The sequence below is a fragment of the Anarrhichthys ocellatus genome, unplaced genomic scaffold (assembly GCF_004355925.1).
Source record: "Anarrhichthys ocellatus isolate YVR2014 unplaced genomic scaffold, GSC_Weel_1.0 scaffold116, whole genome shotgun sequence".
In the NCBI taxonomy this organism is placed as follows: domain Eukaryota; kingdom Metazoa; phylum Chordata; class Actinopteri; order Perciformes; family Anarhichadidae; genus Anarrhichthys; species Anarrhichthys ocellatus.
In genome coordinates, this window is record NW_022280146.1 from 53304 (window position 1) to 76193 (window position 22890).

The 22890-nt window shown below is 42.7% G+C and overlaps 2 protein-coding genes across 7 annotated transcripts in view; both read right to left on the reverse strand.

Moving 5' to 3' along the window:
- Nucleotides 1-1222: 1222 nt before the first annotated feature.
- On the reverse strand, nucleotides 1223-6036 carry LOC116399560 (leukocyte surface antigen CD53-like). Its single transcript, XM_031876788.1, has 8 exons — nucleotides 5952-6036; nucleotides 5218-5302; nucleotides 4074-4262; nucleotides 2498-2572; nucleotides 2294-2401; nucleotides 2074-2178; nucleotides 1913-1996; nucleotides 1223-1716 (listed from the first exon to the last, which is right to left on the reverse strand). Exons 2-8 carry the CDS (start codon nucleotides 5278-5280, stop codon nucleotides 1645-1647), a joined length of 696 nt encoding a protein of 231 aa, XP_031732648.1. The 5' UTR covers nucleotides 5281-5302; nucleotides 5952-6036; the 3' UTR covers nucleotides 1223-1644.
- Nucleotides 6037-11449: 5413 nt separating this feature from the next.
- Nucleotides 11450-22890, reverse strand: part of pnpla7b (patatin-like phospholipase domain containing 7b) — a 27341-nt gene continuing 15900 nt past the window's right edge. For all 6 annotated transcript variants that reach the window (XM_031876793.1, XM_031876792.1, XM_031876790.1 and 3 more), the window contains 19 exons: nucleotides 22163-22368; nucleotides 21927-22058; nucleotides 21217-21340; nucleotides 20919-21108; nucleotides 20048-20197; nucleotides 18847-18910; nucleotides 18442-18610; nucleotides 17415-17597; nucleotides 17216-17334; nucleotides 16128-16284; nucleotides 15822-15938; nucleotides 15345-15414; nucleotides 14847-14963; nucleotides 13489-13637; nucleotides 13142-13294; nucleotides 12934-13050; nucleotides 12446-12530; nucleotides 12164-12294; nucleotides 11450-12037 (listed from right to left, as the gene is read on the reverse strand). In XM_031876793.1, coding sequence (XP_031732653.1) covers nucleotides 11975-12037; nucleotides 12164-12294; nucleotides 12446-12530; nucleotides 12934-13050; nucleotides 13142-13294; nucleotides 13489-13637; nucleotides 14847-14963; nucleotides 15345-15414; nucleotides 15822-15938; nucleotides 16128-16284; nucleotides 17216-17334; nucleotides 17415-17597; nucleotides 18442-18610; nucleotides 18847-18910; nucleotides 20048-20197; nucleotides 20919-21108; nucleotides 21217-21340; nucleotides 21927-22058; nucleotides 22163-22368 — 2496 coding nt within the window. In that variant the 3' untranslated portion in view covers nucleotides 11450-11974. The remainder of the gene's footprint in view (nucleotides 12038-12163; nucleotides 12295-12445; nucleotides 12531-12933; nucleotides 13051-13141; nucleotides 13295-13488; nucleotides 13638-14846; nucleotides 14964-15344; nucleotides 15415-15821; nucleotides 15939-16127; nucleotides 16285-17215; nucleotides 17335-17414; nucleotides 17598-18441; nucleotides 18611-18846; nucleotides 18911-20047; nucleotides 20198-20918; nucleotides 21109-21216; nucleotides 21341-21926; nucleotides 22059-22162; nucleotides 22369-22890) is intronic.

Here is a 22890-nt window from a genome sequence, read left to right on the forward strand (position 1 = left end):
TGTGTGTGTGTGTGTGTGTGTGTGTGTGTGTGTCCGGGCTCTGTATGTGTGTGTGTGTGTGTGTCTCTGTGTGTCCGTGTCCGGGCTCTGTTCTTTTAGGAACGGTACTGTCTGCTCCCCCACATCACGTCTCCTGCAGGTGCATTTGTAGTGCAGCTTGTCTTTTAAACATCTTGAGCACAAACTAGGTATCGAACCTTCTTGCAATAGTTTGTTCAGAGGGTTTCACTCGGACAGCATCCTACAGCGCCGTGTGATACTTGGCTGCCAGGTCAGCTGGAGCCTGAGATATGTAAGTGCAGCTAGTAAGTGTTTGAACAGCCTTATGGCTGCTGAATGAAAGAAACCCACCTTTTCTAAATTAGATGCTTTTTATTAGTGTTCAGCTAAAGCAAGGACAGACTGTCTTCTTTTGAAGTGACATAATGCTGTTGGACCAGGTTTCCTGTGAATCAATATCGTCAGTGCATCACCTCTCAGAGGGACTTGTTGTTCATTATTCTGTTTAGAGAGCATATTGGATCATTTTGGCTCCATTTTGTGTTCATCTGGTATCTAAAAGAGGAACCGTTACTGGGAGTTCACCCATTCAAATGGACCGGAACAGCTCTGTGACAAGTTCATGATACTGGAGGTCTGTTTCAGAGAAGAGGAGGAGAGCGCTGTATCATCACAGTCGTGTTTGTGTGTGTTTTCATATCTCTAGGTGAATGTTTATAGTTTCTGAGGTGTCCAGTTTGCAATAAATGGTATATTCTTCTGTGTACAGTTACATTTTTTTTAAATTACATAAATTGTACTTGTCTATTTTTTGTGTGATGGTTTCAAAAAGAACAAAATAATTTTAAAGTGTAAAGGAAATCTTAAAATATTGATGCAGGATTTATTCTCTAAATAAATACATTCATCTGTTTCCTGCTTGTTCTCAACTTTCTGTGCAGTCATCTGAAGTTCATGTTTCGTTAAAAAAAAAGACAAAATCTCCAACGCTAGTTAACAATGGAAGTCCTAAACATTGATATTGAGGGTTTTTCCGCTGCCTCTCACACATGAGACTCTGAGGAACACGCGTGTGTGACGTCTTTGGAGGAACCGGCGGTTGAACGGAGTCAGAAGAGGAAGTGGTGAACAAATATGGTTCCACCACAGATCAGTGAACCGCTCCACAGGAAGCGCTGATCATCCGACAACATGAAGTTAATCAAAATGGAGGATACAGTGGTGCATTTAATAAGGCTTTATTGGTACATTACAGGATTTCCAAAAGTTATCAAGTTTGAAAAGATGTGTAAGAAAGTTGTATCATAATTAATGTGACAAACGGCTACTTTTCATTATTCTCTTCATGTAGAAAGGATGAGAGGAACTTGACAAACAGCTTCAGACTGAAACAGCGTTTTACTTTCTCGCTCGGTTACGGAAGCCCAGTTCTCTGAAACAGCTTCCATTTTCTTGAGAATTAAAAAGCTTATTCTGTTGAAACATATTTTGGGATCATGGCAAAACAAAGATTATTAAAATCACAATTTTGTCCTCTGCAGATGTTTCTGGAAAAGCTTATTTAAGATCAAACATGATTTGATCAAAGGACGAGAGCTGTACAAGAATATTAACTTTAAGATGTGCAGATGAAGAATATATTTTCTATAACTTGTAGCCTAGTCCGGATCTACTGATGTGGCAGAAGAGCGTCATGGCAAAACACATTCCCAATACCTGTCGACAAACCAGATGAAAGAATAGAATTGTAAAACACATCTGGATGAACTATTAAAGCTGCATTCAATTCTAACCGTGGCCACTTCAAGCTCCAACAAGATGAAAATGTGCTCAGATCTCGTATGGAGAAATGAACAGAGTGTTCCTTTCAGTTTGGTAATAAGTATGAAGTATTTAGATATCGTCAGTTTACCTCGACAATGCAGAGGACAATGACGGAGATCCCAGTGGTGAGGAAATTCTCCTCAAACAAGTTCTGCAAGGTTATCAAACAACCCTGCAAACAGAGAGCATCCCGTTAGAACCGTCACCAACCGTCTCATGCAGGTAAGGCATCTGTCTGCATCGTGTTACCTTTGGTCTGTACTGGACCTGCAGGCTGCTGCAGTTCTTCAGGCAGCAGGACAAGGGCACTTTGTCTGCCCAGTCCGTCACATTATTGATTCCACAGCAATTAAGCTGAAACAGATTTTTAAAGAGGTTTTACGATAACGTGCTGAGATGTCTTCGCTCTCTGTATTTCAGCACATCATTCATGTGAGCTGTCAGTGTGTCTGTGCTCTGATCCACTCACCTGCACCTGAATCAGATCCCACTCACTCATCACATCTGTCGAGTTTCTAGTCTTCCATTTGGCCTGTTCCAAACCCTTGTTGAGATCCTCTTTCACCACTCTACCTATCTAAAGAGTGAGGAGAGGTTTGTAAATTATACATAGTTGATATGTGTTTCCTCCATTAGTACAACACGGTGTGAGCACTGATGGATGTGACCATACCTCTCCCTCATACATGAGCAGCAGGCATGCTGCAGTCAGCTCCACCAGCATCAGCAAGAACAGCAGCAGGAAGAACTGTCAACAGAATAACCCACGACAGTCGGTTGTGTGTTTCATCTTTGAGAAACATTCAAATACCACCAGAGCTAAGGGAAGATTCCTCAACACAACAAGAATGTTCAAATATACTGTCGGTCCAATGGAAGGAGAAACATGGGCAGTTTGGAATGTTACCCAAACGGTCCACGGTAAACATCCCTCTGTCTGTGGACCAGAGAATGATGCTAACATCAGCATGTCAGCGCAGTGACATCATGATGTTAACATGCTGATGTTTATCAGGTGTGACTAACATGTTCACCGTCTTAGTTTAGTGTGTTAGCATCCTGACACGCACAACGTGCAGCTGAGGTTTGACTTCACTTTTGCAGGGATTTGGTCGTGTTTAGAAATGATCACCAAGGTCATCAGCATCCGTCATCTGAGGAGCATGAATCCGTTGGAACCACATTTTATGGCAATTCATGCTACAGCTGTCGAGACATTTCACTCAAAACCCGAAAGTGGTAGGATTCCATCTCAGGGGACCATGAATGTCTGTATAGACTTTAAGGGCGACCACATAGTACGAGGGCACTAATGAAGTTGCTTTGTCCTATGCACTGAGGGATTATTAATGATATTTTGTGTGGGCTCATTTTTAGTTTTTACCTTCAAATACAGTGGTTTAGATAATGTGGATAAAGTGTTGGCTTGTTTCCAACCTGTCTGGTCTTCTGGGTTACACACCTGTTGGTCTGTTGTAGCCATGTAGCCATGTTCCCAGAGTACAACGTGATTCTAACTGATAACAAACTATGAAGATAAAACACCAAGTTGTAATAAATCGAAATGATCCTTCCATTTATTGATGATGTAATACTGGTGATAGAAAGCATGTGAAGTAGATCTTAAACAGAAGTATTGTGTTTCAAATATTTCTTCCACTTACATCTCTACCGCGTCTCTTGTCGTAGTGGTGCTGGAAATGATTTGTGACTACAAGCAATGCCTGAGAACGATCAAGCATGCCTGCAAAATAGCTGAAAGTAACTTGTTTTCTTCTAGTGCTATGAAGCCCTGCAGATATGCTTCGCTTTCATTGGTCCAGGTTTTGGGTCTTCCAGTACAAATGAGATGAATGGTATTGACATCGTGGTGTTTACAGCATTAAAGATACACATTGTCTCACTTACACTGGCAAATATACACAGCACACAGCACACAGTTGAGAATGGAACTAAGACTTGTGGTGAACTGACTCATCACTACTACGTGTGTATTAAGGAATGTCTGTAAAACGATCAAAAATAGAGACGTGATGAGAGTCGGTGAGAATAACCGACTCATTTATGTGGACATTTTGGAAAAGTCAGCAGATTTTGTTCTGCGTTATCATCTTGTGACACGTTGGAGGCCCAACAGCCCAGGTCTCGTGTACAAAGAACAGAGAGAGTGATCATGAGGAGTTAGCAGATGGACCAGAACAACAACACAGCCAGTGTGAGCACCCAGGGGTGCTGTGTGTGTGTCGTACCGTCAGCAGGAGACAGCGGTTCTCCTTCAGAGCACCCAGGAAGCCCAGGAAGGACACGCAGGTGATGACGATGCCGCTGATCAGCAGCATGTTGGCTATGTTGAAGCTGGCCAAGGTCGGGGTGAGAGCAGCCATCTTGAAGTTGACCATCATGTAGACGCCGAAGCCCAGCACTACCACACCGCACAGCTGACAGGATTATTAGAGTGATCACACATGAATGCTTCACAATGATAATCCACTTATATCCTATGTAGTTATATTGTGACACTGAGAGGAGCGTTCTTTTCTTCATCATGAGTACTTCTACTTTAGTTACATTTTACAGTTGATGCTTTTACTGAAAGGCCAACGTTGGTCTCCGTGTGTTTGTGTCTATGTGACTACCGGGGAACGTCTTTGACGTTGGTCCAGTTGAAGTATTTGGAGCGCTGCAACAGGCTGTAATGAAACCGCTCGGGGAAACTCCTCACCGTCAATGCACGCCCACTACAAGTGTTTGTGTCTGACACACGATGGAAAGAACCCGACAGAGAGAGAGAACCTTTTGCTTTCTGTTTGTTATTGTGTCATGTGACTTGTTGCCAGAAGACGGTGGGAACGTGAGTGGGAGTTGGAGAGAGGAGTGTAAGAGGGGTTGTACAGAAAGCTTAGCTTCATGTTTTCTAAAATATTTTCAATGTATGAATATTTAGCTTTTTCAGTGTGAGACTTCTCAGAGTGAGACGGGATCAAGTGATGGGCAAAGAACATCATTGGGTTCCTCCGTAGGGTTCTCTCCATAATGTAGTCAGACACTTCTGATGACTACCGGAGCCTGTCAGTGGACCGGAGACATTTTGTCTCCAGCGCTCTCCCTCAATACTGAACCAGTTTCATAACTTGCTGTCACATTAGTCACTTAGACACAAAAACATGGAAAATATAGAGTCCAGGTTGAGAAATACCAAAGCTAGTAAAGGATCAGAATACTTCCTCAAACACTGACTTTTCCTTCTTTCAGTCAGTTCAGTCTCTTGAGTTTGTACCACTATCACTTTAAGTGGCACTTATGGAATCATTACTTTTATGTCATTAGCTGAGCTACACCACAACATGTACCATAGTGACCTAATGTGCTGCTGGATGATGAAGACATACGTACAAAACAAAGGAAGTTGGCGAAACACAAGGTGTACTTCAAACACTTTAGGCAGCCTTGAGCCATTCTGTCACACCTCTGATCAGACCTGCAGCAAGAAACATTCAGATTAACATATTTCATCTGATATGAACAGAGGAGGACAAAATGTATCTGCTCTGAACAAATTCCGGCCTTTTGTGTGTGTGTGTTTGCGTGTTTGTGTGTGTGTGTGTCTCAACGCAGACAAAGCGCCATGACCCCATCTCACTTCCTGTGTTTCCTCCCAGTTTACATACAGAGTTACAAATACATTTCACCTTCATTAAACAGGCCGTGTAGTATAGCTGGTGTTGCTAATGAGTCACAAGGGTTAGGTCTACTGTGGAAATGAATACTTCTGGGTAAAAACGATAACTATCACCACAATGTATATGTTTAAATATTTAAATATCAGAAAACTCAAACAGTGAATCTATTTATAACCTGACGTAAGAATGATTAATAAAGATGGATGCCAGAATAATAACATTTTGCTCACATTTGATCTATTTCTCCTAAACTTTTACATACGACACTTCGACTGAGATGACAGACCATGCTGGTATTTCAAGTCGTTTTTAAGTTTTTTAATTCCTTTTTTTCTAGTATTCCAGTAACACATTGTTTTTATGATAAAGACAAAAGCGACAGAGAAAACACTAAAAGAATATCTCAGCCTGACACTAAATACAGAGGAGAATAAATAGAGGTCTTACCAGCTTGGGAGAATAATGCGCTCGTCTCTGTGTTCACACTGCTGTTGCTCACACTTCCCCTTCTCATGGCGCTGTGGAGCGTGCAGCTCTTTGTGGGGCTTTCAGCACCTCATTCTCACTTCCTCATTCTCAGTACAAGCAACACGGAACATCGATGACAGAAAGCGTGGCAGAGAACAAACCAAAATAAAAGCAGCAGAGTGTCTGTCACACACTTCTGTTATTTAGAGACGTCTACATGTTCAGAAATAAACAGTCAGACTGTGGTCCAGAGCTCTGAGGTTGAAAACATGCTGAATAATTATGTAGCATGTGAGGTGACAATTATGTCAGAGAAAAATAGGATCCTTATTATTCAAAAACAATAGGTTACCAAACTCACTGCACACATGGTGTTACAGATGTGGTGAGCTTGACTCAAGTCTTTAGAACATTTTATTTAATTACTTATCTTGTATTGGTCTTTGTTTTTATACAATATAGCAATGATAATTCTATTCTAGTCGAGTAAAGCCCATGAGAGTTTGTGTAATGTATGCACAAATATATAAATGAACTGCAAAGGTATGCATTTAAATACACTTACAGTAGGCGTGTATGTGTATCTGTTTAACATAAAAGAGACTTGAAGTGTGGTGGAAAACCCTGAAGGGCTGAACATTCAGTTTCAGTTGGAGATGTGAACCACACACCCTGTAGGCGGCCCACTGAGCAGGCTGAGAAGATCCGCTTCAGGTCAGCAGACATACAAATATATTTGACTGTTTACAGAACTATGAAACTAGCTACAAAATCCTACTTCCTAAATCTAAACTCTTACAAAATGTCCCCAAATTCCTATTATATTATTAACTATTGATCAAACCAATTAGTCCTTCTCCAACCATTTCCAATTTTCTAAATAATAGATGTGTTGATTTTGCACATTTTAATGAATTATGAATTAATATTCTGCAAGACCACAGTTCTAAATGTGCTTTGATCGTGAAAGGACTCTACTTGTATTTCTCTTTTCTTGTCTTCCGACCACTCAAAGCACTTTAACACTACATGTCATCATTCACCCATTCATACACTGATGACAGGACTACCATGCAACGTGCACCTGCCCATCAGGACTAACTAACATTCACACACCGGGAAACTACGGGACCATCTTGGGGTAAGGACACATTTACATGGACTAACGGAGCCGGGGATCGAACCACCGATCCTCTGATTGAAGGACGACCGTGCTCTACCACTGACCCACAAGCACAAGCACATCATGCTCCTCAGGGGTCAACAACCTCAAATGAACTGTCTACTAGTGGGACCCATTGTGACCAGGACAGCATGTATAACATCCTTGCCTTCCCGTTGTGGAGCGTGCAGTGGATGAACCTGCCTTGTGACTTTAAGATGCTTGAAGAGGTTACAAGGTCCATTTATTGTTATTGTACAATGAAATATGTGAAGGGTGGAGTATGAGTCCCTGAGTCTCAGCCGGAGGAAAGAAGCTGCTCTGAAGTCTGGTGGTTCAGCAGCTGATTCTTCTGTCTCTCTCTCCAGACAGCAGCAGGTGAGCAGGCTGTCTGGGTGGGTTTTGGGTGCACATTGCACTGTTGTTCAGCAGTACTTTTAAAATAAAAGTGCTCAATACACTACTTTTGAATTCATTAATGAACTTTGAGCATAACAATAACAATATATATATATATATATATATATATGTATATATATATATATGTGTGTGTGTGTGTGTGTGTGTGTTGTGGCTAACCAGGGGGAAAGCCGAGCAGACACAGCACAGGAGGCGGATCCCCAGGCTCAGGTTGGGGGAGGTGATGGAGGGAGTCTACTATCCGGTGCAGGTGCTGCAGCCACTAGGCATGTGGCAGTGGTCACACCTGCAGCCCATCAGCTAATTAGAATGAGCATATGTTCCCAGGGCTGTGAAGAAGCAGCAGCGGCAGACAGACTGGGCAGAAGAATACGAGGATCTCCTGAACCTCTGGAGAGGAGCTTCATCAGACGGGAGGTAATTCAGCGGACTCAGCGCTCTCCTCTGCTCTGCCCACACAGGACGGAGGAATCATCTCACCCTGTTGTAGACCGAAGGCCAGAGCCCCCGACCAGGAGGAATCTTTTGTTGAGTTTGACCCTATCCCCCTTTACCCTCCCCTGTTTATTAAAGGACACCTTTTGTTACATGGTTACCGTCTCTGAGTCTCCCGTTTGCCTCCACGTCCCCCGGGTTGCCACATTATGTATATAAACATCACATTTTGCTGGTTACCTTATTTTCCTGTTCTGTGCATTGCATTGTGGGACAATAGTGTACTTTTAAAGTACAATCAAAAGAAAGCATTTTTAATATATATAATAGGAAATATAGTACACAGCTGAAATACCATGAAGAACAGTCTGTTGAATTGTGAAATGTAGTGTTACTGAGCTGCTACTCAGCTCATCCATTTCATTACACCATTCCCATGCAGTGCACACATGTAGTGCTGTTGTATGAACCAGGAAAATAGAGACTCTCATGGCTCCATGTAGGAAATACGCTCATGATATACATTGATGCTTTGCTTATATGAAAAAGCTTAATAGAGTCATTGTTCATATTCTACTCGCCACACCGTTGGTGCGTATAAATCCCTTTCCTAAAGGAGGATTCCATTCATCATTGGACAGAAATGAGGGTAACACTATACTTAAAGTGCATTCTAGGCACATTAACAAATGTGTCAAACAAGCGGAAAGAAAAGACTTGACACATCTCCATCAACCCCGGCTGTCGGGCAAGCGGGGGGGGGGGGGCTGCTGTTATGTACTCCCATTTGACACCACCCAGGCCTAACAGTGTTTTTATCCAAGACTTTGCAGAGGTACTATCCCATTTTACTTCAAAGTATGACAGAATTCTTATTTGAGGTGATTTTAACATACGTCTGCTGCCCATCACAGACTTTTGTTTTTGTCACTGATTTGATGGATACCCTGGAATCTTTTAACCTCACTCAGCCGATACAGGAGCCCACACTCAAAGGGTCACACCCTCCATCTAGTTATTTACAGTGGTCTCAGTCCTGATAACTTTGAGATGAAGGATATCTGTGTCTGATCACAAAGCGGTTTTATTCCATCCTCTACCAGTTATTCACACCTGTCCGCTGCCGGGTTTTTAACTCTATGTCTGCGAGCATGTTTTCTGAGCATTTGAACTGCCTTTAATCCTCATTTTAATTTAGAGGAGCTGATCTCCCTTTCTAATCCCACCTGTCAGACTGTCCTGGACTCTGATGACCCCCTTAAAGACAGAAGGACAAACATAACACCCCAGCCCTGGCTTAATGAATCCACCCAGGATTTAAAGAGGGACTGTAGCAGAAAGGAATGTAAATGGAAAGATGCAATGAAGACTTATCAAACGGCAGTTAAAGAAACAAGAACTTCCTTCTTCTCCAACTTAATTTTAGCAAACCACTCAAATCCGAGAATTCTATTTAAGATAATCCACTTGGTGGTCAACCCCCCCCCCTGTCATTTCACTGACCCCTCCCCCCTGTCATTTCACTGATGCCTCACAAGAGATGAGCGAGCAGTTTTTAACCTTTTTACATGTCAGGAGGGGTATTAGTTATTTTAGCAATTTAAAACCTGTGTCTCTGTCCTGTTTAGCTGAAATCATATCCCGTATGAAATCAACTACGTGCAGTCTTGATTTTATACCTACATTTCTTAAAGAGGTTATTAATACAGTTGGGCCCAGTATTTTATTGATTATTAATAGCTCATTAGCAACAGGAACTGTTCCATCGACTCTTAAACTTGCTGTGGTCCAACCTCTTTTTAAAAAACCTAACCTTGATCCCTCTGTTCTTAGACATTTTAGATCCATTTCTTCTGTTTGAGAGAAAGTGGTTTCAACCCAGCTTTTATCTTTCATGTGTCTTAATAACGTCTTTGAGAAGCTTCAGTCAGCTTTTAGAGCTTTAGCACAGAAACCTCCTCAAGGTATCAATCATCTCCTTTCAGCAGCCGACAGGGGGAGAGCTCGATTTCATTTATTGCAGACCTAGTGCAGCCTTCGACACAATGGACCATGACATTTGAATCAACCGTCTTAAAACGTCGATGTGTTCTTGGAGTCATGTTGGTCGGCCGGCCCCTCCTGGGAAGGTTCGCCATGTTCCAAGTCTTCTCCATTTGTGGGTGATGGTTCTCATCGTGGTTCGCTGGAGTCCCAAAGCCTTAGAAATGTCTTTGCAACCCTTTCAGACTGATACATGTCCGTTACTTTGTTTCTCTTCTGTTCTTGAGTTTCTTTAGATCTCGGCATGATGTGTTGCTCTTTGAGATCTTTTACTTCACTTTGTCAGACAGGTTCTATTTCTATTTCTTGATTCAACAGGTCTGGCAGTCATCAGGCCTGGGTGTGGCTCGTGAAATTGCACTCAACTTTCTAAAAAATGTGGTTAATCACAGTTGAGTCATGATTTATCAAGGGGGGGTTCACACAGGGCCAGGTAGGTTTGGATAGCTTCTCTCCCTTATTAAATGAAATCATCATTTAAAAACTGTATTTTGTATTTACTCGGGTTATCTTTGTCTAATATTAAAATATGTTTGATGATCTGAATCATTTAAGTGTGACAAATGTGAAAAAAATAAGAAACCAGGAAGGAGGCCAATACTTTTCCACAGCACTGTACATGCTCCCACGTGGTCACATCATCCAACGTCATCACGTCTCTTTTCATTACGCAGACGACACACAGATATACTTCCCTTGAGACCTGATGACCCCAGACGTCTAGCTGCTATTGTAGACTGTGTTAATGATATCAACTGTTGGATGGGACAACATGTTGTTCAACTCAATAACTCAAAATCAGAAATCATAATATTTAGTCCCCCAAACATTACATTACAGTCATTTAGCAGACGCTTTTATCCAAAGCGACTTACAATTCAGATTCCATCACATTTCTACACCGTAGGCTCAGCTACGGGAGACATTTTGGGATTGAGTGTCTTACTCAATCCCATTAAAAGTGCCCTTGGGCCCCTGACCATTAACATAAAGTCCACTGCCAGAGACTTATGAGAACTATTTGACTCAGATTTAAGCTTCAAACCACAAATCACAAAAGTTGTCCAGTCCTGTTTTCTTCAAATAAGAACAATCTCCAAAATCGCCCTTCTGTCTGTTCCAAAGTCGAGGCTCAAACTAAAGGCGAGTGTGTGTTTCCCATCAGGACCCCTCGGCTCTGGAACGAGCTGCCTGAGGAGACGAGGCTCTCAGAATCAGTGATCTCGTTTAAATCACTTCTTAAAACACATTTTTACAGACTGGCTTTTATGTGACGTCATCGCTTTTTTTTTTATTTGTTGATTTTACAAAATTATTTTACAATTTTTATTTTTATTTTATCGTATCGACTGTCTCACTGATCTTTCTGTTGTTGTTATTATTGTCTTGCTTTTGCTGCTTTGTCTGTCAAAGCACTTTGCAAACTCTGTTTTTAAAGGTGCTATATTAATAAAGTTATTATTATTATTATTAATTAACCTCACCTCACTAAGTCTGTGACTTACCATAAGTCAGTTTAGTGTATAGGGATGTTAGCCTGCTACAGCGCTCACAATCGTAAAGGTATACATGGAAATAGCCGCAGATTCGACCATCCAGCTGCGTTGATCTGAATGGGAATGTCCATTCTACTCCTGTTCTATTTCTATGCACTTAACGGTTTAAACCACTGAAATCTAGAAGTTACAGGAAACATTGAGGCTCTTCACTCTAAACTAACAACGAGTCACTGTACCCATCAACTGCTTTGTTTCCTGCTGTGTGTCTCTGAGGAAGACACTGAGCAGGCTACCTGGCTGCTCATTGGATGAGAGTCCAGGCCACATGTTTGTAATGCAAACTCAGGGAATCTATCAAAGGTTTCCAGAAATACTGAATTGAAATGTGCTTGTTGTGGACCATCTTTAGCAGCTCTGACAGGCAGTCATGGCTTTGATGGGTGTCATGGCGCCGGTCTCTGCTGGGCAGTCGGACGGCGTCGAACTCGGATTTGAATTTCCTCGTCCTGTGGAGCAGGAACACAAGGGACAAGTCATCACTGTCTTCCATCTACTTAAGGATGACCGTGAGATAAGGGCTGATGGATCGGCATTGATTTACAAGGAATAACTGATGTTGGTTTTATACGTACAGTTTCAGCAGTGTCTGCCGTCTCCTCTCCTTCTGTGTGTTCACTGCCGGCAGTGAACGCCTCAAAGTCAGATAGAGCGCTTTCCACCGCCTCCTCATCATAGTCTGTCTGGTATTCATCAGACAGTTCCTCTGAATGAGACAACAGGAGCACCAGTTCTATTTACACCACTCAGAGCGACACCCGAAGTCAAGGTAGGCTTTGATATTAAGATCTTTTCAATGTATATATAACATCTTTGGTGCATTGGTTTGGGATTTCAATATTTTACTGATAACTAACCATTGATTGAGGCATTCTTCACAGGTTCGATCCTCGACACTATCTCTGCCAGGTCTGTGAAGGAGGCGTTCGGACAGGTAACCACCTGAAAGAGACAAGCCGCATCATTACAAAGATGATTAAATCAGCTTCAATTCACTTTAATCCCACTGTTTGTGAATAAACTGATGATTTACAACGCTGGGTTACATTGTAACTGTGGTTCTCTGAGTGAAGATACTATCTCCCCAAATAGTTACATATTAGAAGGTAATCTGTGAGCTATTTCAGTATTATAATAATAGTAATGTAATAATAGTTTTAAATGAATTCATCTGAAAACATTTCCCAGACCTCCTGGCAGAATTATTGATTGAGGGCATTTCCACATATTCTGAGTTGTGTCAACACAAAGTCCATACTGGTCTGAAATATGATGAAACAAACAGCATGTTCATGGCTTTAACATCTAGTAGTCTGGACTAGTAGTGTCAGTAGTCTGGACTCACATGGCCAGTGTTGTTCTTGTGGAACTCCTCCTGATGTCTGTCCTTAAGCATGCTGTCCACCACGCCACTGCGCTGCCACACATCAAACACTGTCTTTCCGTGCTGGTATCCCACCTCCTGCACACACAGTGAAGAAGGATGAGTGGGAGATTCTTAGCCATCGGGGGGAAGAGACACAGATAACATGAGACACAGAGGGGGAACTCACAGCGATCTCATCAAACTTGCCGAACTCTAGTGTGCCGTAGTGGTCGATGGGCGGCCGAATGTACTCGCAGTAATCGCTGTCTTTTACCACTTCCAGCTGCTGCACACAACACACGTAAGCAAGCCGGGTTTGGATCTCTGCCATGTTCAGGACCTGGAAGGTAGAATTAGCTGAGTCCAACAGGGCTGTGAAGGCCGGCACTGGTATATCCAGTGTGCTTAGGTTTTATCATTCTCATACAGACGCTCAACCATTTCTCTAAAATAAGCTCAGCAGGTGATAACTTTGACATTTTCCCACTTTACAGACGAGAATAACTAGAGAGGACATCTTTCATGAAAGAGTACCTTCACTTTCTCAGCCAGAGGGTTGAAGCGTTTCCACAGCAGCCACCAGCCGTTCAGGGAGTCACCATAGTTGGTCAGGTTGGTTTCATCCCGACTTCCAACATCGATTGCAATCACAACCTTGGCCCCCATAGAGCGAGCCACATCAGCTACATCCCAGAATGAGAGAAACACATTTATTTCCAGGTTTTAGAGGCCAAGAAGCTGATTTTATCAATCAGCCTCTTATTGTGAGCAATGATGTTTGGCATGATCACAAAATGATTTGGTAATTTCACAAGACAGATTTATATTTAGTTTGAAGGTATGTGTCAAGGAAGAAAGGACATAAATGGTAGCCTCTGTGCTATTGTTGAGTCTTCACCTTTGACTCTGTGGGTACTGGGTCTATTATCTAGAGCAGCACTACTGCTGAGACCATCTGCTCTACTGGTTGAGCACTTTGAGCACCGGATTGTTCTGCCTGACGATGATCATTTCTTATAGTCACTTGGGAAACTTTATCCCTGCATTGCTAAACCCAAAACATGCAAAACACCGGGTTATAAAATCAAAACTTCTAAATCTTAAAATACGCTAATAAATGGAGAGGAGAGAAGTAGTCCTGGTCAGGAGACATGCACACGTTTCTATTTCACAGGCCACTGCACATATCTAGGCAAACAAATAGGACCTAATATAGATGACATAATTCAATCAAATCATGATTCTACTGTAGACTAGATCACCAATTCATTAGAGCGATGGAGCTCTCTAATCTCAATGATTGGCAGGATTATCATGCTGAAAATGAATATTCTTTCTAAACTTTTATATTTATTTCAGAATATTCCCCTAACCTCCACATCCATTTCCAAAACTGAAAAAGTTATTCATGGACTTTATATGGAATAGAAAATGTCCCACATCATGTCTCTCTCTCCTGTACGTACCGTACGATAGAGAGGGGCTGCGCTGCCCTGATCTCCCGCGGTGTTACAGCCCAGCAGAGAACCATTTAGTTTGATTTCTCTTCTAAAACATCCTCCATCTTGGCTTGCGATAGATGCAGATTCCTTTAGTCTACCCTCCACTTGTACATGTGCTCTACAGGTATTTGAATACGATTGATCTCTGGCATGCTGTGAATAAAGATCTGGGTGAATGTCAGGTTCTTCTTGCTTTAGTCCACTATGGGGCAATGAGGACTTTGTGCCTGGTAGATCCGACGGAGGCTTCTGACTACGGGCAGACCGAGGTCTTGTATAATTCCAAGACGTCTTTAATGATAGAGCCCTCGTGTCATTTGAGAAGAAACATTCCCAGTGATGTGCAGCACATGCAGTTAGGTCCACTCCCACCATGTTAGTGTCTCTCACCAGGCAGGTTGTTGATGTACCCGCCGTCCATCAGTAAATGTCCATCTTTGGGATCACAAAGAGGTGGCAGGTAACCAGACAGGGACATACTGGCCCGGACGTACCGCCACAACGAACCTGGAGAAGTGAATGGTTAACAGGTTAACAGGTTTACACAAAGAGAGAACAGACGGAGTAGTGTACAGACGTTAAGCACTATTAGAACATGCTTTACATATCCAAGTCATAAAGAGACCACAGGAGTGTTAGTTCATGTTTTGGATCATTTACTTTACATTACATGTACATTTGCTTTGCTGCCCATTATTCTCCAGCACTCAGGTAAACATTTAACTCATTTATTTCAGTAACAAGTCTTTTCTTATAATAAAAAAAGGTTTCAGAGGAGATTCCAAAAATGTAAATGTATTACATTTTTTGCCATCATACAGCTGGATGTTTTTTAAAAAAGAAGAAGAAGAAGAAGAAGTGAATAAAAAAGTCCAAAGTTGCACAGACCGTCAGTGTGAACCCTCATGGAGGAAGCTGTGATGTCGGTTGTAATGTTGAAGTACGGGAGCCACAGGTCCTAGCAGAAGCAGAAACATCATTTGTAATTAAGTATCACACCACCATTATGGAAAGATGCATTCTCACCAGCGCTTACTGTTTTACAACTACAACTTGTTTTAATGTGCTAACTGGTAAATACTGTATATGTTATATCCCATAATAATAATGATGGAGTGCTCACTTCAAGTGTGACACAAAGGTGTAAAGATGTACTGCACATTCAGCTGTGGTAACTCAATCCAAATAATAACGCTTCATAAAGCACACCATGATAAACACACACAGCAGAGCGGATGTATTAGAGGCCGGTAACACTTTCCTTGTTCAGTGATTCAGAACAAAACCAGTGTTCCCTTAAATTATGTTAAGTCTAATAATCCCTTCTGCCTCAATGCGCAGCTCTTATGCCATGCATCACCGTACCTCTATCTGTTTGGCCTTGAAGACCGAGCTCAGGCCGGAGTTAAAGGAAGCTCCAGAGAACATGGAGGTAACAGGGTAGGTCAGATCCAAGATCTTCTTAAAGTACGAGGTCATATCCTGAGAATGAAAGGGATTTACAAAGGGAAGTGGAGAAAAGTGTTAACTTTCCCCAAACATTCTCTCTCAGAAATGGAATTTACGTAAAGAAAACTAGTGTCAGAAGAGAAGAGAAAAGTCTTATAAATAAATATTAGAGGAGTTGTCAACTCCTTCAAATAGAGTGAATTCAGTATAATGTCAACACACCATGGCCCACTCACGAGCCCGGACCCTCATGCGACTGTTGTTCTTCTCCTCGGCATACAGCGCTCCGATGAAGGAGCCGATGGAGGTGCCGCCCACCATGTCGACCGGGATCCCCGCATCGTTCAGAGCCCGCAGGATACCGATCTGAGAGCAACCCCTAACAATAGACAGTCCTCCATCAAAGAACACCACATGATATGATGTCATGATATCTCATCCTGATCAACCATTATCACAAAAGTAAATTCTAACAAGTTCATCTGTCTCATATTTACAGTCAGATTCTTTTAAGGATCTGGGAAATGTAGTCAGTAGTGAGAATTTGACTTTTATTTGACTCATCTGGAAACCAACTCCACCTGATATTCACCAGAAGCATCTCTACCACTAACCTCTTTGTGCTCTGACCACTTCTTCACATCTTAATCTCTCCCCCTCTCTCAAACATACTGTTCCTATCCACCGTAATCTTCCCTCCTGTCTCCTCCTCTCTTGCCTCATCTGTCCCATCAGCTCTCCCCTCACCTGACTTCTTCCCACTCATGCCTCCCGACTCTGCCACAGACCATCTTCTCTCTACATTGTTCTCTTCTCTGGACTTCCTCAGTCCTGGTACGCTCGCCCAACGTTTTCAACGCTGCGGTTGTCTGACTCTGTGAATGCTGGAGGCTGGTAGTAAATATATGGGTGCAGTAACACTTTATTAGCATTATATCTGCTGTAGTCATGTGTCTACCAGGTGTCAGATCATAGCTGGGAGGAATACATGACCTACCTCGTCACAGCTCCAGGACAAGGCAGAGCAGTGAGGGACAGAAACACGTCAATCAGAACAGAAACAGTGAGAATACACCTGCTTATTGGAATATACATATTTTGCACACATATGCATTGATTACAATTGACTGTCAGTTGTTTTCTGTTTCGTAGTGATACTTTTGTCTGCCCTCAATAATTGGATGAAAACATAGCTACTATGTGGACTTACTACAGTCCCAAAATAGTGTACTTGATTGTGATTGTAGGGTGTGTACTTGCTACTTGAGGTTAAGTCTTACAATGCTGGTGTAGCGGATGTGTTTGTGTACCTGGCGCCCCCTCCACCCAGCACAAGGGCAATGCTGTTTCCTGTCAGAATCCTGGCCAGACGAGAGAAGTCGGAATGACGATCTGGAGACTTCTCAAACACGCGCTGGTACAACTCTCTCTGAAAACACCCAAGAATGAAGCATTGGCTAACTGGACCAGAATTGCACATAAAAGACTCAGTTGGTTGGCAGCTAGTACCAGTTTAGGTAAACTCCTCCGGGAGAAGACTCTGCGGGGGCAGGACAGGTGATGGTGTCTGGAGATCCAGCTCCGCATGTTGAGCCACTCGGCCGTCCCTTTGGGCGGCGGGTCGTCCTCCCTGTGCAGCAACACCAGCTGCTTCTGAGCACGCACTGCACTGCCCTCCAGCATTCGCTCCAACTACAGGTGGACAACAGGAAGACGAAGCAGATGTAGCTTCCACTCAGCTCATCGTGGACATCCATTGCAGAATGGAACTGTTGTGGTATGGCTGAAGTCAAAGTGAATAGTCTTATAAGGCAGATTAGCTGTGGTTTAGCTTTATTGTAAGTTGTAGGGGTTGGCGTACTTACCTACAGTTTATATAGATGAACTAATTTCATTTAGCAAAGAAACTGCTGACAAAACTGCTAGGAACTTGTAACCTTTCTCCGTAGGGCTTCAATAGCGTTTTCAAGGGGAATGAGACTTAATTCCTCAACTTTGAAATTCCTAATTTTACAACTTGAGAAGAAATCTTTCTCCTCATCTTAAGAACACAGCGTACAGTTGAGCCTCAGACATTCTGCCCCATATCTACAGCATACTCACGCCATGTTTTGATCAGCACTAAAAACTTCTTATGCTGATTATTCCAGTATTGAGGGAGAACGCTGCAGCTGGCAACCAGTAAACAGGCTGTAATTTAACAGCACAGAGTAACTCCTCACCGTCAATATACGTCGAAGTTACCCTTTCATTTCTGATTCTGTCTTTTTCAATCCTTCCATTGGCTGATGAATATTTTTTTGTGAAATACAAATCTCTCTTTTGTGAAATACATTCTCTGATTTCATTCATTTGTTCATTTGAGTTTTGTTTTGTCACTTCCAGTGTGGAGATCTCCTCCCCCATATCGGTCGTCACAGCTTGAGAGAATGGTTCGTATGTGAGGCATCGTACAGTTGGGGTGTGACAGCATCCCGTGTACTTTCTGCTAACAGAGCTCCAGCAGCTGACCTGTCGTGAGTGTATTTAAACTGACCTCACCCACAGTGGGCTCCTGCTCACCCAGTCCCACGATGATGATGCAGTCAGCCTGGCGAATGCAGCGCTGGGTCCAAGGCGTGAGGCTCGGGTCAGACTGGTAGAGGACAATGCGATGGATGTCTTCCTGCTGCCCGAGCCAACTGGACAGACGGTACTCATGGACACTTTAAAATAACAAAAACAACGTATGAATATACCTGTTGACTATGTACATTACATGAGATCTGTTCAACAAATCATGTCGGTTAGGGTTACTATGTAACTTAAGATGAAGTAACAGTGGTATTGCTGTGTATATAGACATTCTTAATCAATCAATCAACCAGCAATGCCTTATGAACTTCAAAGACTGAATGCATTACTTATATTCCTACGTTTCAACCACTCAAACACAGTGCACCTGTCCAGAGCAGCAGAGCCGAGGCGCTGTTTGATAAAGTCACTGGTCAGGAGGAGAGTCGGACCTTCAGAGAACAGAAACGCATCAGATGAGTTTTTAAAAGAGGACCTAAGACATTGTTGTGAATGTATCACAGTGCAGACTCTAAAGTAGATCCTCCTAACCCTTAAACGTGGGTATTGGTATAGTATTAGTGTGTCTTTGCAATACATTTTCTTCACTTCCCTATTCTTCATCTGTGCTTCATTTGTAATGCATGTTCTTCATCCTCAAAATGGGGACGGCTACGTTTCAGGACTACGGACAGCGGCGCATCTACACACACCAACTGCTTTGAAACAACAGCTAAGCGATAGTCACATGTCTCTCAGCCAATAGGTTTGTTGTTTTTACTATATATATATATATATATATATATATATATATATATATATAAATAAATAAATAGATAAATAAAGATCAATGAGCAGAAAGAAGAAAGAGCTTGATTCAATGATCAGTTGACGATTTGGCAAGACTTGACCAATCAGATTGGACTTTGTAAACTCTTAGTCGGGACACCCCTTCTAGTAAGAAAAGTAGTAGAAAGAATATATTGCTGTCTGTTAATGCAGCAACCAGATAAGTGGCCAATTGAATTGCACTTTAACAATAGGATGCATGAGCATAAATACATACACATCAATAATAACGTCTGTATTCTTAAAGAGATTGGAGTAATTCCTCATTTAAACCCAAAGGATACGAGGTAAGTGTATCCCATAGTCCTCTCATTGGTCACAGTATAGACTGTCCTACTCTAACAGGAGAAACAACAGATCAACACAGGAGCTGTAATTGACCCCAGTCTGCACACGTCCACACAGTCCCAATAGGAGGTCTAATCAGACAACATAGTAAACACCTGTGTGTGTGGGCTATGGCTGCAGGCTCTTTAGACACTGAATGTGATCCATTCTGCTCCCTGGGGTCAGTAGAAAGAAAGGTTTTGTTCTGTGAAAATCCAAAACCATCAGGAGAAAATGACTGATTTCTTAATTATTGCCTTCCAGTTGTATGCCTCAGCCAACCAGTCAAGTTGCACTTTACATCCATGTCTGTCCAAAATGTGTTAGACATGAGTGTGAAATTGTCATAATTTGCATGACTCTTTGAGTTAAGCACAAAGTGGAGTAAGTACTGTGTGTGTGTGTGTGTGTACCGATGCCACTAAGAGCATGCTGCAGCTCCAGAGTGAAGGCCGTGAGGGGGACCTCCTCAGACACAGGCAGGATAGACACGGTAGACAGGTTGGAAGCTGGATTTCCAGTATCCCATTTGCTGGTGGGCGTGTGGAGAGCAAGACTTCGAGCTGCAGGACAGAGTGTTTTTCTCATTGGACATTTCAGATTTAAATGTTGTATATATTCCATATTGTATGTATACGCTCTTTTATCTTGAATATCTATAGGTGTAGCGCAGCAGAGTGAGGCTCTGACACCTTTAGCATCCAATAGGCTGGAGGCGAATACAGATCAGTGGGTGTGGTTATTATTAAATACTCATACAAACAGCTGTGCCGTTCCCAGTTAAACGTGATCAGGACAGGCTAAAACATGTCACACTACTTTTGCTGAAAGGAAAGGTGGAAAAGAGGCTCTGATGAGCCCTGTGAACCGGACGTCTCCTTGATAAAAAAGTAGAATATGGAGTTATAACCGACCAGTTCAGGAGATTAAATAAAGGTGAACACAGTGAGCAGCCGTGAGTAAGCGCACTGCTATCTAGACATCAGTCCTACATGAAGTTCGTCTAACATTTGATTTTGTAACTTGTCATTATAGTTGACTGATGTGTGTAAAGTTGCCACCATAGGAACAGTGGTTACATAACCTTCAAAAGAGGCCACAACTTAACAGTTCGGTGCGCTCTGGTACATAAACAAATAGCACTAAACCGCTGCATATATCTTGATTTGGATCTCATTTCATACTAAAATCTCCATATGAAAACTGGCAATGTTCCTATTTTTGGTAGAGTACATCAATTCAGTCTCATCCTGAAACACATGAGCAAAAAGGGTGTCTAATTACCAGCCAGGGGTCCATTGCCCTGCTGCATGTTGCCCAGGATCTTCTGTCCCAGCAGGTGAATCAGCCTGGTGACGACCTGAGGATACCTCCTCTTGATGGAGTTCAGAGCCCCTTCAGGTAGCTTGGCAAGCTCAGAGTCCCTGACGGCGTGGACCGTGGTGGCTCGGTTCATGTGGGTCAGGGCCTCAACCTGGACAATCCACAACACAGGTGTTGTACTGCAATGTGCATTGCCTTAAAATGCGTTGCTCCAGTGTGTCTTTAGATTGTGTCTTATCGGCAGTTTCTGACCACTCACCACGCCGATCAGATCCCCACGGCCATACTCTCCAGCCAGCTCCTTCTTCCCATCATCCTTTGCAATGACAGAGCGCAGTCGGCCACTGAGGACGATGAAGGTGCTGTCTGACTTGTCCCCCTGTCTAAAAACAACCAAATCAAACATTACCCACATACAATAGTATGATTTCATTTATTTATTATAGTTGTTTTTTCTTTCACACATCTATATAAATGTATTTTCATAATTTGTATAATTATTGCAGTATCCCCTGCCTGACTGTAACATGCATAACAGACTTCTTTATGTCCTATTTTCTTTGTTGTATCCTTTCACATGTTTTTCTAGTGTCTCCAAAACACAAGAACATTGGACCTCATGCAAGAACATTTTGGTATTCTTATCTTAACTTGCTCTTCCGTTTTTTCGTACAGTGAGCTCATTGGAATGAGCCACGTCAGATTCAGCAAACGCTGAAGGCTTGGATAACAGCAGGCTAATAGTACACGAGTCCTTCGACAGGTCTGGACCACAACTTGTGTTCAAACCTAATAGAATATTCAAAATATGAATGGTTCTTGCATGAGACCCAATTTACATAAACGAAGGAGTGGCTAAACAAATAACTGCTTCTACGGTGTAATACGTTTATTAAAATATATCTCATTACTGTCAACGTTAGTGACACATTCATTGTTTCGGTATCAACAGCCCCATAGAGGAGATACCTGTAGACGGCACGGCCGGCCTCCACAGCCATCCAGTCCAGGGCAAAGTCAATCTGTCTGACAAATGGTGACACTCTCTTCACCACAGTGTGAGCTACGTTCAACACCATCCTGGGCTCCTCGCGCATCATCCTGACCAAGTCACAAACACAGATTTGATTGCATCCTAGAGGTGTGAAGCTACTTTGAAACCCCCCAAAAAAGGCTGAATGTTTTGTCTGCGAGCTTGATCCTACTCATAGAAGTGGGCCTTGGATATGGAGAGGAAGGTGCAGTCTCTGTGAGCTCGGACAGTGTAGATAAGGGGCTCCCCCGTGAGAACAGCCATGTGACCCACCATCTCCCCCGGGTGGGTGACGAACAGCAAGGTCTCCTCCTCACGGTCGATCATACGCTGGTAAACATGGAGCGACCCAGAGATGACAAATTCCACGCTCACATCCTGTGGAGAGGAAATATAAGACAGGGTCTGGAGGAAGGGAAGGTGGTGCCTCCCTTAGAAGCCGGGGCAAACGTTACTTGAACGCTGTGCAATGAGCGGCGAGAATATTTCTCAAATGATGGTTCCTGTGTAGTGTTCCTGTCTTTTGTTCTTTGATTGAGGAAACTTCAGATCAATCAACTCCTGTTCAATGAGTGGCTCCTCAGAAGGCTGCATGATGGAACACTATTCTACTGATCCACTGAAAGGTTTTGATCATGCAAGTGTGTGCCAGCAGGCCAACAAAGGAAGAAATCTGCAAAGAACTAAACATGAGCAAAAACAATGCAGGTTTCAAACTTTTACCACAAATCAGCTTTCCATAGTGTGTGTAGGTGTTTGCTGTGTGTATGAGGTGTGTGTGTGTCCTCCATGGTGTGTGTAGGTGTTTGCTGTGTGTATGAGGTGTGTGTGTGTCCTCCATGGTGTGTGCAGGTGTTTGCTGTGTGTATGAGGTGTGTGTGTGTCCTCCATGGTGTGTGT